Source organism: Prionailurus viverrinus, chromosome B2, assembly GCF_022837055.1.
Source record: "Prionailurus viverrinus isolate Anna chromosome B2, UM_Priviv_1.0, whole genome shotgun sequence".
Lineage (NCBI taxonomy): Eukaryota > Metazoa > Chordata > Mammalia > Carnivora > Felidae > Prionailurus > Prionailurus viverrinus.
Window position 1 is genome coordinate 11,209,177 of NC_062565.1, and position 14,034 is coordinate 11,223,210.

At 40.3% G+C, this 14,034-nt stretch overlaps 1 protein-coding gene across 6 annotated transcripts in view; it reads left to right on the forward strand.

Moving 5' to 3' along the window:
• KIF13A (kinesin family member 13A) overlaps nucleotides 1-14,034 on the forward strand; it is a 217,401-nt gene that overhangs the window by 82,595 nt on the left and 120,772 nt on the right. For all 6 annotated transcript variants that reach the window (XM_047860259.1, XM_047860257.1, XM_047860260.1 and 3 more), the window contains exon 3: nucleotides 2,346-2,358. In XM_047860259.1, coding sequence (XP_047716215.1) covers nucleotides 2,346-2,358 — 13 coding nt within the window. The remainder of the gene's footprint in view (nucleotides 1-2,345; nucleotides 2,359-14,034) is intronic.

Consider the following 14,034-nt stretch of genomic DNA (forward strand, 5'->3'; position numbering starts at 1 on the left):
CTAAGTGACTTACTTTTCCTTCTTTGGCAAGGATCTTTATTCTAAATTAAACGATGAGTAAATTTGGGTAGCAGCAGGTCCATGTAGTGACCTCCCTTTTTCCCATGCTCCCCAGTCTCCATTTATTCTTAAGTGATCCCAGAGAACAGAGAAAGGTGGCAGAATCATGTTGTCCTTCCTATATGATGTGCTGTCTTTCTAAGGGAAAGGGATATATATTTTTTTCAATACTTATAATGCTGAAACAGGATTGGTTTCCTAATAAGAATAAGGCAAACCATATTGGCATGTCAATGAAGATAGGATAGCTTTATTGTTAGACAGCTCAGGGGGTGAATATACTACTGACTACGAAACAGCACTGGTACTTTGCTGCTGGTGATGATTGTCATACAGCTGTAGCATGAAAGAAGCACACAAAAACTCTGGAGAGACCCCTGGGATTCCTGTTAGCACATTCGACCTCCGTTAGATTGCTTGACTCATCACAGCCTTCACATAAAATGTTTATTTTATTAACTTGGTCCATGCTGTTTCATATGATTGCCTTATTATAACCTAAGTGACTCGTCTGTCCTTTGTTAAGTAAAGCAGTGATTTAAATGGCTTTTAGGGACGCCTGGGTGTCTCAGTTGATTGAGCATCTGACTTCAGCTCAGGTCATGATCTCACAGTCCGTAAGTTCGAGCCCTGCATCAGGCTCTGTGAAACAGAGCCTGGAGCCTGCTTCGGATTCTGTGTCTGCCTCTCTCTCTGCCCCTCCCCTGCTCATGCTCTGTCTCTCTCTGTCTCAAAAATAAATAAAAACATTAAAGAAAAATTTTAGTGGCTTTTAAAAAGTAAGGCAAGCAAAATTAGAGAAGGTTTAGTCAAAAGTACTGTGCATACCGTTTTCATTATTGTTCTACCTGCTCAGAACAGATGCCTTCCAGAACAGTGTTCCACTTAAGGAAATTTTCTTGGCAGAAACCTTTAAGTTTATGCACAAAGCAAAGATCCATGGCTTTCTTAGATTAAAAGCACTCGTGCATTTTTAGTATAACATCCATAAATGTTTATCCTGCTTGAAAGGGTAGATAGAATGTTGACACTTACTTGATGGCAGCCAGAAATACCAGTTTTTCTTGATAGGGTCCCCTCTAAAACCTGACGATAAAAAATCACATTCCCATTGTGCCTGTCTGAAGTAATGACGTAAAGGATCCTTTAAGCTCAGTCATACAATTTCAAGAAGATGATAAAGCTTCATCTTTATGGAATGTCATGGTTTTCTTTCCCTCTGTTTAAAACTTTGGATTGTCCACCTGATTTTGGAATGCATGGACATTCTTTCCTTGCCGCTGAGCTCTGGGTTTTATTTGGGGCCCTCAGAGCTCTGTGAGGAGTGCTGCGCCCAATGCTGGAGAAAGGTCACCGTGCTATTTTTGCCTGTACCTTTTGATTTCCATGCCCTGTGCCCTGGAAAATCCATTTTCGTATCCTTCAGGTCTTATTCCTTGTGAAGAAGGAATAAAGCCACGGGGAAAACTCCCCCATTTCTACTTAACGATAATTTTACAGTTTATGTATTGATGATACTGGAGGCTGATTAAAAACACCCACGTCAGGAAGGCTAAGAACTGTCAGAGGCTCACATTTTATAAAAATCATAGTTCAGCTTTTTAATTTCATATACATGGAAAACGTTTATAAGGCAAGTCAGCCCACTGGTTTGTTACTTCGAAAACGGTTTGCTTTTCGGAATTTTCTCCAGGTGGCAATTCCAGTCATTTGGGGGGATATTAACATGTAAAAATGTGCTTGTGTGGCTGGTTATGGGAGGAGGCTAGCTCTTCAGTTTCTCTTCAGTGATGAAATACATGAAAATTGTTGAGAACTGTGGCTTTCAAATGAGGAAAAAAATCCCATGTGAATTAGAATATTTATCAAAGGAAATATACATATATTGTAACACCAATTTAAGAAAATTTAAATGTCGAAATTAATTTAAAAATGTTTGACCAGGTACAATATGATTGTACATGCTTTCTTTATCTGGATGCTTTTCTGTTGGCATTTTTTAGAATCATTAAGAATACCTCTGAGTGACTGAATCCATTCTCTGTAAACCAGGAAAGAAACCCATTATGCCTGTAATATATTTTTGAGCAAATATAATAGTTTATCACTTCAGGCAGCAAAGTGAATTTGGCTTCTCATCTTTGTAGAGTATCCTTCAGACCATGTTACCAAGATGCTGAGTTTCCGTTATGTTTTTTCTTTTTCATTGCTTCCCTCTGATGTGGCTGCTGTGTTGACAACCCTTTCTACTTCTGCTGCTGAAATTTTTTGTTTCCATCATTAAGGAAACCTCCCAAGGTAAGCACTGAAATGGAATTTGACACTCATATTAAGTGTGCACGTATCCAGGACTTCATCCATCACAGTAACCCATGTGGAATACCTCTCCCATTGAGAAGAAAAATCAGCGTTCTCATTAAAACTTAAACCATGAAAAAACAATTAATGTCGATAATGATATAAAATTGGAATGCCGTCCGCGTTTACAAAGCACTTTCATACATTATTTTTTTCTTGGAATTAATGCTCTGGTCCTCAGAGCAAACCCGTCAGCTTACTGTTTCTATTTTATCAATGATGAAATGAGGCTCAGAGAGATGAAACTGTGTCTTAATTCACACATTGAGTAAGCGGAGAAGCTGGGACCACAGAGAATCACCACCTAGAGAATGGAAGGACAAAACTGGTAACAGCCTAGAATGATTGCTGACAGGGACAGATGATCTTTTCTATGTCCTACCAAGAGTAGTTGATAGCATCAGGAAAATTCTCCAGACTTTCAGGTAGCGTTAAGCCATCCACAAACTCTGGCTTCTCATTGGAGTTTCTTGGGCCTCACAAAGTCCACTGGCTGGAATCGTTCTCCTTGCTCCGGCCAGCCTTCAGTGGTATGTTTACCAGTGAGCAACCTATGGGTTAGAGAGTAGGTGGGGAAAAAGAATATGAGAAGGAGGGGATCTGAGTGATCAACTCCTGAATAATTGAAGACTGATTTTGTTACTGGTGAGTATTTTATTGGGTATCAAGGGACACTTAGTGCCAAAAGGAGGGAGAAATTCAACCAGTCCCTCACCAATAAGGCTGGTTATATAGCTTTGGTTCCTGAGAAGCAGTCAAGACAGGCTACACACCCAACACACAGTGTCTGGTCAGAATCTAAGACATGCTGGGGAGGGTAAGGAATTCAGAATAGATTTGGCTTACTTGCATCTAGGGCTATAAAGGCAAGTCTAACTTAGCTTTTAGAGTAATGGAAACTCAGCAAAACCCTTTATGTTTATTGAAGGAGATATAGGAATTGTCCTTGGCATTTAGGAGTTTCAACTCCAGCAAAGGTACATATCCAACAAATAATATGAGATCTTTTAAGAAAGAGGAAATATATGATGTTATAGGAATGTAAGCACTGGCACCTGGCCAAATGTGGGGAATTAGAATGTTCTCCCTGAGCAATTATTGATGTGGACATGGTCCCTAAAAGTTGCAGTCAAAAAAGTGTCTCTGCTACTCAGAAAGATGTGAGTGACCTTAAGCAGCTCTTCCTTCCCTCACTCTTGGTCTTAGAGGTTTCAAAACAGACTGCCATCCTTGTGATACATTTAATTCTTTCCCCACAGAAAAAGGCAATGAAATCCTGAGCAATTCTACACATTCACAGTGAAATTAAAAAGAGGCACAAAAACACATTTAAAAAAAAATCACTAATTTCTTTATACCTAAGAATTTTCTAGGTTACTTTCTATTCAGTATATAGAGCTTACTGGTTTTCCTAGGTGTTCTGTTGATAGTTCCTACGAAGTATCATGAAATTTTCAAAATAAAATCAATATTAAATCACCACATTGAAATCTATAGATGCATACTGTAAGACACACCTGAGAATTATAAAGATCACCTTAAAATCAAATAAGTGACACAATAGAGTCATATTTTTTAAAAAGACATTAAAATAAATAAGGTCTTTTCTTGCAGAAACTGAAATATTGAAAGCAAATTGGAAAGGGAATGGTGTTTTTAATGATGATTATATAAACATGAAATTTTATGGATTTAAAACAGTGAGATTCAGACATGCTAAATTAGCAAAATCTTAAAAGACTGGTTGGTTCAATTTAGCAAATAATTGTTCTGGGCAGGGGATACAATACTGCATGAATGAGACCTGATCCTAGCATTCTAATGGGGGTGGGGTAACATGCACAATTTAATATAAAGTCAATTGTGTTAAAGGCCACAAGAGGCAAAATATTTGTGGAAGTCATAGGATGAAGGGTCCCATTCTGACTTCAGCAGATCCGAGGATAGCTAGGACTGGACCTAATATTAAAAACCTGTGCTTGAAGGCACTGGAGAAATACCAAGTTAGTGAAGAATTACCAAACCAAGATCGAAGAGAAGGTAGAAATGTAGAGGAGTGAACCTGGTGTTTGGGTGTATCCCATTCAGACAGAGCAGTTTAAAGGCAAAGTAGTGTTTCTGACAGCCTCATGGGGTCTGGGGAGCTGAGGAGGACAAAAATGTTAGAGCTCAGAGTTTGCCAGAGGTGGAGTCCTTGGTAAACTCTTTATACTTTGGCTTGGCGGAATGGATTGAGACCCAGCCTTGGCTGGAGTATAAAGATGAAATAGAAATAAACAGTCTTCACATGGATTCCTGTGTGGTTATGAGTTCTTTGTGTGATCCAGGAAATCTCAAGCACTAAAAATGGATCAAAGCGATCCTAGAATGGAGGTTCTTACAGGCACCCAGAAGAAGCAGATGTAATCCCAAATCTTTGAAGATTCCACAGACCATTTTAAAAATACAGTGTCTGCACACAATCAAAGACAAAGAAAGAGGTGCATTACAAGATAAGGTAACATGAATAGGAAATAGCAGAAACAATAAAATGTAGAAATAGACCCACAGATGCTTCAGATGTTCAAATTGTTAAGCATGAACTTTAAAATAACTATGCTTATTATATTTAAAGAGATAAAAGAAAAGATTTTAAAATGTTGGAGAGGGTTAGAAACCATAAAAAGTGACAAAACAGATTTGGAAAATAATCCAATAGAAATGTTCACCCTGACAAACCCAAAACCAAAATTAAGAACTCAGGGTTTAGCTGCAGACAAGATCCAGCTGAAGAGAGAGTTAAATAACTAGAAGATAGGTTAGTAGAAAATACCAAAATGAAATACGAAAGAGGTGCTGGGACAACTAGACATCAGCATATACAGAAATGAATTTATATATAGACTTTATACCCTTCGTAAGAATTAATTCAAAATGGATCATAGACCTAAATATAAAATGCAAAATTATAAAGCTTCTAGAAGATAACATACGAAAAATCTAAGAGATCTTGGGGTTGCTGATGACCATTTAGGTTCAGCACCTAAAGTGTGACCTGTAAAAATAAAATTGATTAGTGGGACTTCGTTAAAAGTACACACTGCTATAACAGCACCCTAAAGAGAATGAAAAGGGGCGCCTGGGTGGCTCAGTTGGTTGGGCGGCTGACTTTGGCTCAGGTCATGATCTCATGGTTCGTGAGTTCAAGCCTCGCATCGGGCTCTGCGCTGACAGCTCAGAGCCTGGAGCCTGTTTCAGATTCTGTGTCTCCCTCTCTCTGACCCTCCTCCGTTCATACTCTGTCTCTCTCTGTCTCAAAAATAAATAAACGTTAAAAAAAAAAATGTAAAGAGAATGAAAAGAAAGCCATATAGTGGGAGGAAATATTTGCAAAACACATCTGCTAAAGGACTCTTACCCCCACCTAAAAAATATATATGTGTGTGTGTGTATAAAGCTCTTAAATTTCAACAGTAAGAAAATGAACTACCCAATTAAAAGAAGGGCAAAAGACCTGAACAGACATTTCACCAAAGAAGATACACAGATGGCAAACACGGACATGAAAAATGCTTCACATCATATGTCATTAGGGAATTGAACATTAAAACAACAATGAGATGCCACTGCATACCTATAAGAATGACTAAAATCCAGAGATCTGACAATCCCAAAGCTGATAAGGAGAGCCCTAGGAATTGTCATCCATTGCTGGTGAGAATGAAAAGTGGTATAGCCACTTTGGAAGACTGTGTGGAAGTTTATCACAGTGCTAAACATATTCTTATCATGTAGCTGTGTAATCCTGCTTCTAGAGATTTACTAAAATGAGCTGAAAACTTCAATCTATACAAAAATTACTCATGAATGTTTACAGCAACTTCATTTATAATTGCCAACAACTGGAAGCAACCAGGATGTTCTTCAGTAAGTAAATGGAAAAACAAACTGTGGTATGTCCATACAATGCAATATTGTATGAATTACCAAGCCACGGGAAAACATGGAGGAACCGTAAATGCATAGTGCTAAATGAAAGAAGCCAATCTGAAAAGGCTACATACTGTATGATTCCAACTACATGACATTCCGGAAAAGGCAAAACTACAGACATTAAAAATGTGTGGTGTACCTGAGACAGTACCCATAGCTCATGGCAGCTCCAGAGTGACTGTTGAATGAATGAGGAGAAGGAAGGAAGGAAGGAAGGAAGGGAGGGAGGGAGGGAGGGAGGGAGGGAGGAAGGAAGGAAGGAAGGAAGGAAGGAAGGAAGGAAGGAAGATCTATTGGAGCAGAACGACACCCACTAGTTTAGCAGAAAAAAGGTGCAAGTGATGGACAGAGCCACTTTGCTAGAGGCTAAGCCAGAGAACTGTCTGCCCTGATTCCATTCTCAAGAAGATCCAAATGCCTGGCCACTCTGTCATCTTGTTGCTTCTTTCTGACTTGACCTCAAAGTGTGCATTAGATCTTGCAAAGCTCCCCAGCAGCATGGATTCTCTTGTCATTCATTTGTGTTTTAAGGATTTTTTTTTTTTCTGTGTGTTCTCTGGGCAGTTGTTGAAATTTCATCTAATGATGTGATGTTGGTGAATAATGATAATCACCCACCTGCAACAATGCACTGCTTCAATTATGTGTAAGAATTTTGTGCATTTTACTAAGAAATGTTTGGAGGTAGGAGTGCTGATTAGGAGAAGGCAGAGGCTATCATTTTGAATATTTGGTTCAGTTAGCACTATTCCTCCCCAACGTTATACAGGAAAGGTCTCGTATTCTTTATACTCTTAGAATGCTATTTCCATTGTTACTATTAATAGTAGGTATCTTTTTTTTTTTAATTTTTTTTTTTCAACGTTTTTTATTTATTTTTTTTGGGACAGAGAGAGACAGAGCATGAACGGGGGAGGGGCAGAGAGAGAGGGAGACACAGAATCGGAAACAGGCTCCAGGCTCTGAGCCATCAGCCCAGAGCCTGACGCGGGGCTCAAACTCCCGAACTGTGAGATTGTGACCTGGCTGAAGTCGGACGCTTAACCGACTGCACCACCCAGGCACCCCAATAGTAGATATCTTTAACTCAGTTCTTGTAATATGCCAGATTCATTTAAAATCCAAATTAAAATTCACTGAAAACTTGGTTGCCTTCAAAGAGAAAAAAAAAATCTGTGATTGTCAAGGGGAGCAGGAGGAGAGAAGGCATGAATAGGTGAGGCACAGGATTTTAGGGCAGTGAAATAATTTTTTGTAATACTATAATGGTGGGTATATGACATTTATGCATTTATCAAAACTCATAGAACTGTATAGCTCAAAAGAGAGAATCCAAATGTAAACTATGGAGGTTACTTATTAATACTGTATCAATATTGGTTCATCAACTATAATAAGTGTAACAAACTAACCCAGTTATTAATAGGTGAAACCATTGGGGGTTTACCCAAGCAGAGAGAGTATATGGGAACTCTGCACCATCTGCTCAGTTTTTCTGTACACCTAAAATTGCTTTAAAAAATAGTGTAGGGAGCCATGAGTGGCTCAGTAGGTTGGGTGTCAGATTTCAGCTCAAGTCATGATCTCACAGTTCATGGGTTCAAGCCCTGCATCAGGCCCTGCACTGACAGTGCAGAGCTTACTTGGGATTCTCTCTCTCTCTCTTTCTCTCTCTCTCTCTCTCTCCCTCTCTCTCTCCCCCCCGCCTCTCCCCCACTTGCACTCTGTCTTTAGAAATAAGTAAACTTAAAAAAATTATTTTAAATAGCCCATTATTATGAAAAAATAAATGTAATCACCACATCAACAGAATAAAAAAGAAAACCATACGATCATCTCAGTAGATGCAGAAAAAGAGCATTTGACAAAAATTCAACATTTATTTACAAACTTGAAGCAAGCTAGAGGGACACAGAATCCTCCTTAATGTGGTGAACAGCATCCATTGAAAATATACAGCTGTCATCATACTTAGTGGTGAAAGATTCACCACTTTCCACCTAAGATAGGCAATAAGGCAAGGATATTGCTTTAGCCACTTCCATTTAGCATTGACTGGAGGTCCTCGCCAGTGTAATAAGGCAAGAAAAAGAAATAAAAGATACTTAGATTGGAAAGGAGGAAGCAAAAGCCTCTTTATTTTTTTCTTTATTTTTTTAAAATTTTATTTTTTATTTTTAAAAATTTACATCCAAATTAGCATATGGTGCAACAGTGATTTCAGGAGTAGATTCCTTACTGCCCCTTACCCATTTAGCCCATCCCCCCCCACCTCCTCCAGTAACCCTCAGTTTGTTCTCCTTATTTATGAGTCTCTTCTGTTTTGTCCCCCTCCCTGTTTATATATATATATATATTTTGTGTGTTTTAATATTATTTTTGTTTCCCTTCCCTTATGTTCATCTGTTTTGTCTCATACGATTTTTGTCTTTCTCTGACTAATTTCGCTTAGCATAATACCCTCCAGTCCAGTTCCATCCACGCAGTTGCAAATGGCAAGATTTCATTCTTTCTGACTGCCAAGTAATACTCCATTTTGTATATATACTACATTTTCTTTATCCGTTCATCCATCGATGGACATTTGGGCTCTTTCCATACTTTGGCTATTGTTGATGGTGTTGCTATAAACATGGGAGTTCATGTGTCCTTTTGAAACAGCACAGCTGTATCCCATGGATAAATGCCTAGTAGGGCAATTGCTGGGTCGTAGGGTAGTTCTATTTTTAGTTTTTTGAGGAACCTCCATACTGTTTTCCACAGTGGCTGCACCAGCTTGCATTCCCAAAAAGCATCTTTATTTGTAGCCATTATGGTCACCTACTTGGAAAACATTAAGAAACCTCCAAACAACCTCCTAGGACTTACAAATGGCAAGGTGGCAGGAAAAAGGTCAAAATACAAATTGTATTTTTCTATTCTAGCAATGAGCAATTAGAAAAAATTTAACAAATCCAGTAATTTATAAGTGTTAAAAACATTACATACTTAGGTATATACTTAATGAAAAATGCACAAGACCTTTTTATTAAAACCCCACATATATATAGTCATTTGATTGTAGATGGATGTGCCAAGAGATAGAGCAAAGAGTATCAGCTGTGTTCACATAATGATAAGGCACAGAGTCGGACCAACAGTACATGAAGGGGAGGAGTCTTGGGTGACATCCTGGAAGGCCTTGATGCCAGGGTTGGCCCTTGTGCCTTCCGTGTCTCTCTGCTGCCTATTTTGAACAAAGCAGGGGCATAGTTGAGGCTCTGTTTTGGTAGATTAATGTCAAAGCAGAGCATAGAATAAATTGGGTTTGGTGAGTTGGGAAGGGGTTGGCGGTGGTATTTTGATATTCAATAAAATGTGCGAGAAAAGAGGTGATAAGGGTCTGCACTGAAGCAGTGACAGGACACTGGAGAAGAGGAAGGGGAAAATTATCAAGACGTTGTAGAAATAGAGCATCCAGATAGGGGCACTTGTACCCCAATGTTTCTAGCAGCACTCTCAACGATAGCCAAATTATGGAAAGAGCCTAAATGTCCATCAACTGATGCATGGATAAAGAAATTGTGGTTTATATACACAATGGAGTACTACGTGGCAATGAGAAAGAATGAAATCTGGCCTTTTGTAGCAACGTGGACGGAACTGGGGAGTGTTATGCTAAGTGAAATAAGCCATACAGAGAAAGACAGATACCATATGTTTTCACTCTTATGTGGATCCTGAGAAACTTAACAGAAACCCATGGGGGAGGGGAAGGAAAAAAAAAAAAAGAGGTTAGAGTGGGAGAGAGCCAAAGCATAAGAGACTCTTAAAAACTGAGAACAAACTGAGGGTTGATGGGGGGTGGGAGGGAGGGATGGGTGGGTGATGGGTATTGAGGAGGGCACCTTTTGGGATGAGCACTGGGTGTTGTATGGAAACCAATTTGACAATAAATTTCATATATTGAAAAAAAATTAAAAAATAATAATTTGCATGCCAAAAAAATAAATAAAATATTAATTGCCTCACATATACACACACAAAAAAGAAATAGAGCATCCAGGACTTGGATGCTGAAAGCATATAGAAGACAATATAACAGAGTCAGAGAGGACTATGGAATTTGAAACCAAATGACTGAAAATCCAGCAGGGACACAAGAAGAAAGGGCTGCTTTGGTGCCAGGACAAGTTGACAGGTTCGGTTTTAGAGTGGGTTAAATTGGGAATGATGGCAAAACATCTGCTATCAATGCCTTGCAAGGTGTCCAAGGTTTGCAGTCTCTGCCCTAGAAAGGTCAGGTAGATTCTTGTGTAGAGGAGATAGGAGGTGGAAGGAAGGAGTATTTATGAAGTTGTCAAGGAAGAGAGGATTAAGAGAAACAGAAGACGGAGAATCGAGGCTAGCACCTTGGAACTCATCCTGCTCTGGTGAATGGAGAGAGGAGGAAGAACCAGTAAGCATCTGGGAGACCAGATGCTCACGTGTGGCCCTGGTGGTGGGGGTGGCATTTAGGGTACTTAGACACTTGCTGTTTCCAAATTAGATTTCTTTTGTTTTTAGAAGTTATTTTTTCTAGGGATGCCTGGGTGGCTCATTTGGTTAAGCATCCAACTATTGGTTTCAGCTCAGGTCACGATCTCACGGTTTATGAGTTTGATCCCCACATCAGGCTCTGCACTGACAGCTCGGAGCTTGCTTGAGATTCTCTCTCTCTGCCCCTCCTGGGCTCCCTCCCCCCGCCCCTTTCAAAATAAATAAGTAAACTTAAAACAAAGTTATCTTTTCTAGTGTTAAGGCAAGGAAAAGATGAAGATATTTCTCTGGTTGACTTTTAAAAAGTTAGATCAAAATTTTTTTTTTATATATAGCGTGTGAATATAGCATGTTAGGATGGTAAGGGAAATTATTTATATTTGTATAAATTGTCTTGTGCTGTGCATTTGGATTTTTCTCTTTGGCTAGTGTTACATTTTGTAAGGGTGTACTCCTGGACAGAGAGACATTTATTTCAGTGTAGGCCAAAGCACATACCTCTTAATCTCGCCAGTGGCTCTTATGCGATGTTTATAGGAGTGTGTCCTGTTTCCCTTAAAAAGAAAAGTAAGCTTTTAGGCAAACATGGAGATACTTGCTGTATGCCTCCTTGTTAGTTAAAACAAAAAACAAAATGGTTCTGTCTCATAATTTTCAGGGTTGATGTAGGAGTGTTTTTCCTTATCAGTGGGACTAGTTTCGTTTTGTTTTTTTTTAAATTTTTTTTAGTGTTTATTTATTATTGAGAGAGAGAGAGAGAGAGAGAGGCACACAGAGCATGAGCAGGAGAGGGGCAGAGAGAGGGGGAGACACAGAATCCCAAGCAGGTTCTGGGCTCTGAGCTGTCAGCACGGAGCCCAACGCGGGGCTCGAACTCACGAACTGTGAGATCACGACCTGAGCCGAAGTCGGTCGCCCAACCGACTGAGCCACCCAGGCGCCCCTCAGTAGGACTCATTTTGAGTCTGAGGCTTTTGTTTCAGGGGTGTTAATCGCCTGTTTGCTCAGCCACCTTCTCGTAAACTTTGGATTTTGGCAGGAGGTGGTACAGAGGGAGAGAGGACACACGTGTGTAGAGAATCACTATCTAATTATGCCCTCACACACGCTCTGTCGTGGGAGAACAGAAAAATGTCCTCTGTCACAGTAGCTTTGCCTTCAGAAAGGAACTGGTTCTGGTTCCCCCTGTTGGCCCTCAGAAGGTCTAGCACGTTCTGGGAACTTCCCTTCCTGCGCTTCGTCATATCTGGCACGAGTGTCTTTCCTTTGGAGCTACATTGAAGCGCACAGAAAAACAAGTGAATTCTCCTTCCTCTTCCTGTTTTCTCCTCTCTGTCAGTGTTTATGGAACAACTTCCATGTGCCACAGTGCGCACTGTAGGGCTGGGGGAGGTTTCTGAACTCAGACCATTCAAACCCTCCTCTTCAAAGAGGAGATGAAGCCTAAGGGAATGGATTTGGCCAGAACCATCCAGGGACAGAGCTTGGCCCCAGCCCTAGGCTCTCTGGTCTCCTGTACTTTCTGTTAGAACACATGGTTAGTGTAAAGCAGGTTTTCTATTTGTTGGCTTTTACGGAGCAAAGACAGCAGGAAGCAGGAGGAAGGAAAAGTCGGGCGAGGATGTAAATCTGCAAGATCACTTCCTTTAGACTCATCTCCTTTTCTTTTTTTTAATTTTTTTTAAACCTTTATTTATTTTCGAGACAGAGAGAGACAGAGCATGAACGGGGGAGGGTCAGAGAGAGGGAGACACAGAATCTGAAACAAGCTCCAGGCTCTGAGTTGTCAGCACAGAGCCCTATGTGGGCCTCGAACTCACGGACCACGAGACCACGACCTGAGCTGAAGTCGGACGCTCAACCGACTGAGTCACCCAGGCGCCCCATAGACTCATCTCCTTTTCCACTCAGTTTGCTTTTTTTTCTCTCTCTGAACTCTAGATCATTATGTTTAACATCTCATAAATTAGTGTATGATTCATTTGGATATTTGGTGATGTTAATTAAACTCACCTTAAATTGTTTTTTTGTTTTTTTTTAAATTTTATCTTCAAGTGTGTTCAGGACCAGGTGTGCTTAGGAACTTCAAGCTGTTTGATCCCTCTTATATTTCCATAAGTTTGTTGGCAAAGTCATGAGCGGACGAAAATGACATTATATGGCGGGCTCTATCCATTACAGAGTCATACCAAAACCCTGACTGTGCAAAATTTGCTCGTGAAAAAGGGAGGGGGCAGTCTTCCCATAGAGACAGTTTGCCGTCTCAAGTGTGGTTTAACTGTTTTCATAGTCTGTGACCTGCCATCAATTTCTGTTGCCTCGACCACTTCACCTTGTGCATTTCTTGAAAGCTAAATGTTGGCCTCTGACGAGAGGAATTCTAAACCGACGCTGTGCCTGTGCAGTCTAGCAACTGTGTAGCCACACGTGACTTTCCAGCGTGTGCTGTGTGGCTGCACAGGACTGAGATGTGTTGCAAACACAAAATGCACATCAGACATGAAAGATTTAGTATGAGAAAAAAAATACATAAGGTAAATATTTGGGATATATCAGGTTAAATAAAAATATTAACATTTGTTGTTATCTATTTTATTTTATTTTTAGCATTTATTTAGTTTTGAGAGAGTGTGCATGGGAGAGGGGCAGAGAAAGAGAGGGAGACACAGAATCGGACGCAGGCTCCAGGCTCCGAGCTGTCAGCACAGAGCCCGACGCACGGCTCGAACCCACGAACTGTGAGACCATGACCTGAGCCATAGTTGGACACTTAACCGACTGAGCCACCCAGGCACCCCTCTCTTTATTTTGTAATGTGTGCATGAAGACATTTTCAACTACATAGGTAGCTCACGTTATCTCTGTCGGACGGCGATGTTTGCGGCCAAACACATGGCTGAGGCTGGACATCTTTTCAGCATCCATCCACCCTGAAGCAGCACCACAGCCAACCCTCACATTTCCGCCTTTATGTCCGGGTCCACGAGTGTTTCAGCTGCACGAGCTCCGTGGCAGCATAGTCCCCCTGCTCTGTGTTTTTCCCAGGAATCATCTTTTCCTTACCCATTCAGAAGTCATTTATTAGACAAGTATTAACGGAGAACATTTGTGAAAAGTCTTGCATGA